This window comes from Carya illinoinensis, chromosome 5, assembly GCF_018687715.1.
Source record: "Carya illinoinensis cultivar Pawnee chromosome 5, C.illinoinensisPawnee_v1, whole genome shotgun sequence".
In the NCBI taxonomy this organism is placed as follows: domain Eukaryota; kingdom Viridiplantae; phylum Streptophyta; class Magnoliopsida; order Fagales; family Juglandaceae; genus Carya; species Carya illinoinensis.
Window position 1 is genome coordinate 36,737,345 of NC_056756.1, and position 4,280 is coordinate 36,741,624.

Below are 4,280 nucleotides of genomic sequence, written 5' to 3' on the forward strand. Positions count from 1 at the left end.
GAGAAATAATATTTGGCTGGCACCGCTCGGTTGTTTAAAAAAAAAAAAAAAAGTAAATATGAGATTTATATTAAAAAAATTAATTAATTTTTTAATAATAAACTTTACTTTTTTTCAAAAAAATTGCGTTATACTTACCCACCCTGCCCATAAATGTATCTAATATTGCTCATTTTAAAGCGAGTCTAACTTTTTTTCAAAAAAAAAATTAGCTGTGCTTGCAAAGTTAAGTCTGAATATAGCATTAATGATCAAAATAACTACTCCAGATTTCATTGATCTCTTGGCATCGCTGGAGGGTAATAATACAGGTTCTAAGCAAAACATTATATATATGAATTATGGATAAGAATCAAAACTGGTAAGAGTAAGACAGCCGGAACTCCGTTAGAAATTTGATTACAAATCAAGTTTCAATCATCAGGACTCTACACTAGCTTGCTAGCCACCAGTTTAGCTATGAAGAATCTATTCTTTTGGAGGCTTAAAGGAATCTGATTCAATACTCTCTCTTAGCGGCAATGTTTCTTCATTCCTTTTGGCTTCCTTTTTGGGTACCGATGCATCCCAATCCAAACAATGATAAAGGCAGAGAGAGGGGGCCGGGGGAGACCGGGATTTGGGAGCTCTCTCACTGCAGAAGTGGCCTACCATTGTTTGAAGTTCACCAGAGCCATTAGTGGGACTGTTCAGTTTGTGATGTTAGGGACTTTCATGATAGATAGAACCAAAATTATGATGATCATCTCTACCGTTAAGGAAATTAATTATGACGTGGCAACTCTCCCAAGCTGAATGCAATGCATTAATGCTTGAATAAATTTTTGGCAAAACAAATAAATTAAAGAAAGTAAACGATGAAATGGTAACTACACCAATTAAATTTGAAAGCTTTTTAACAGAAGGTACAGAAAGGAGACTGCAATAGAAACAAGAGCATTAACACTAGCCTGCTCACTATCTTGCTTTTTTTCTTCTCTTTCCCTCGTTCTGGTCACCATTGATACATTGTACCACAACCTCATTAAACTTGACTGAAAAGGCTAGAGTTATGCTCTCATTCTAATACAAAAGTGAGAAAGGGGAACAAAAGCAGATAACAGAAAGATCTTACAGTCATTTTCCATCTTAATTAATTCCTAGCATTAATAACTCTACCATAAACACTGCAGCTAGAATAACCTACCCTCGGATTTTCACTAGTTGTGAAGGGGATTTGGACCTGTATGAATTATTCTCTTGTCGTCTCCATATAGAGTCTCTCGCGGGTCACCATTATTGGCCACAACCTTAGCTGGAGTAGTACTAGTAGTTCTCGAAGGTGCATGAAACAACGTCTTCGTCGGTGTCTCGAAAAACCTCTCTTTCCTCGGTGGAGACCTAAAAAGCCGGCCTCCGGTATCTTCACGATGAGCAGCAGCGAAAGACAAACTTATCTGGGTGAAAATTAATACGACCCACAAGAGGAAAATTGCAGTAGAAGCTCCAGCATGCCGAGCAGTACTCCCTCTTGCTCTTAGACCTTCTGATGGAACTATATTCATTGCATTAACTGTGGCTATAATGGATGATTACTGGCAAACCGTACTGCTTCTTCAGAACAGAAAATTAAAGGAGCAGGACCATAAGAAAGTAGCTCAAAAATCAGATCTCTAAATCAGAGAGTAGCCAAGCTAGCTAGGGAGTAAATAGAAGTGGGTTTTGGATGATTATTCTGAGAGTGCGCGCAAGAGAGAAAAGACCAGCTAGCCTTGCTGCTTCCTCAACTTAAGGGTCTAGTCACATGAGCTTGACCCTAGATTCGTGGAACCTTCTAATGTTTCTTATATATATTTTCCACTTCTGAAATATCTTCGAGGTTTGCACCTTTGACTCACACGATCGAAACTCAGCCTTTTCTTCTCCCAATATTATAGCATCTCTGATTCTCTTCTACCGCTTTGTTAGTTCCTGCATTTTTTATTTTTTATTCTTCCATAATTATATAAGAAAGCTTTCTGTCATGTTTGGGACGGAGAGGAGAGATCATCAGGAGAGAAGAGGGTGTGTGGGGCTGTCCAGTATTAATAGCCGTTGTCCCCCGGCCGGGATTATATTCAAATCTAGAGGTCATGCATTGGGTAAACAAATAACTTTGGCGATAGTACGTACCATTTCTGGCCTTTTGACAGTAAGGGAGGGATGGCGGGGCGGGGTGGTCATTTTACTTGATTGGCAGAGATCTGCTATCATATGATCATTAATCGTTTGATCAATTACAGTGCAATATGTTTCTTCTCTCGTGATCATCTGACTGAATTGCCCCTTTTCGTTTAGTGCTTCCATTTCAGTGTCGCAGCCTAGTCCTGGCTAAGCTCAGCTTTGACTTGTTTCGTACAGCACCAATCAGGCAATCAGTCATGTCTGCTTGGGACTAATTCTGCTGCAATATTCAAGCTAGTATTTGGTATTTATATATAAACGCATTAAATTTTATTTTTAATTTATATGCTAATATATACTCTCGAGGGTGGCTTGATCATTAAATAATCCAAGTATTTAGGGAGAAATCGGATTAAGAAATTATCTCATTTTATCATTATAATTTTTTTAAATTTTTTACATAAATTATAATAAATAATTCAACTTTTTCAAATCTCAATTCAACTTTTTTAAATTTTAAAATAATAATAATATTTTATTTAACTTTCAATTTTAATATAAAACCATTTTATTTAATCTCACTATCTAAACAGCCCCATAATATCTTTAAGTGTTAAATTAATTAATTAATTAATTACCTCATTGATTATAAAAAAAGAATTTTCTCTAACAATGATTACGTTTGAGTAATGAGGTGATCTCAGATTATCTGTGAATAGTAATGAATAGTAAATCAGATGAAATACTCTCAGCATTAACATGCAATAATACTCTTACATGCAATAACAAAACAAGAGTTTTTATATATTAAAGATTATAAGAAGTTAACAATAGGTTAACGCCGGTAATCATAAGTCTTATTTTTTATATACCCAACACACTATTAATCATGTGAAAAGCTTTTCACATTAACTGTGCTAAAAAATATTGGTGTTTCAATTTTTTTTCAAAGTTATAATGGGTCCTACTATAAATAATGTGTTCACATATCTATTTATAAGTTGAAATAAGAATTAAATAAAATATTATTAAGAATATATATATTTTTTCTATTATTTTTATTTTAAAAAAATATAATAATTAGATGAGATGAGATAAAAGATTTTATAAAAATGAACTAAGCCTTAAAATAATGTAGAATTTTTTTCCAACCCAATATAAGAAAGTACATGCCCTTTGTTGGTGCAAATCAAAATCTATTATCTTTAATATATTCTGTGGATCCAGTGGTTCCTTTTCCACAATAAGCTAGAAATAGTTTTCTGGAAAACGGTATAATGACATCTATATTGGTGATAGAAACATTCAGTTTCATTAATTCAAAAAAAAAAAAAATGATCATGAATTGATGATGAAGGCAGGCATGGTTCACAAATTTCAAAATTTTGAAATTTTGTGACATCGGATAAGGTGTCTTTGTCGTAATTATTACAAGAAATAATATTTATAGTTATAAAATATATATATAAATATTATATATTTTTTATTTAAATATTAAAAATAAATATATTATATTTATATAATTTATAAGTGTATCTAATATTATTCAATTACTAAGAGTAAGAGAAGTGTGGCTAGCTAACAGCTAGCAAATTAGCAATGACACACAAGAGGAGGAATGATCACAATGGATGGATGTTCATGCGCGCAGGAAATAAGAAGCAAGCCCATGTCAAATCTTCATAAATTCTTTAAATTAATGCATACAGATTGGATCACATGGTCTGTCAACAAAATATCAATAACTCATTAATATTGGGCAATTAATATTACTTAAAATGGCTTGTCCTTCCCCTTATTTTCTGATTCTTTGTCTGTATTATTCAGGATTTAATTTTATTTTCCATTACTTTGGTTTATTTATAAATTATTTAATTTTTATTTTAACTTATCTCTTTTGTAAATTACAAGTATCATATCTTCACATAGATTTCATCATAAAAATAAATAAATATATTAAAAATATTATATGATGAAATTAAAAAAAAAAAAAAAGAAGAGAGAGAGAAAATGGAAAATAATAGGGAATGTTTGGGTTCGGATGACCCTTCAGGCCCATCTTCTAAATGCTCATAATTTTCCTCATACTATGGGCTTTGAGTGGGCTAAGCAGATCACATCGACCAAGGCAACAAACT

The 4,280-nt window shown here is 32.7% G+C and overlaps 1 protein-coding gene across 1 annotated transcript; it reads right to left on the minus strand.

The window, feature by feature from the left end:
* Positions 1-1,199: 1,199 nt before the first annotated feature.
* Positions 1,200-1,544, minus strand: LOC122310306 (CLAVATA3/ESR (CLE)-related protein 16-like). The gene has a single exon (XM_043124202.1). It carries the CDS (start codon positions 1,542-1,544, stop codon positions 1,200-1,202), a length of 345 nt encoding a protein of 114 aa, XP_042980136.1.
* Between the last annotated feature and the right edge of the window lie 2,736 nt (positions 1,545-4,280).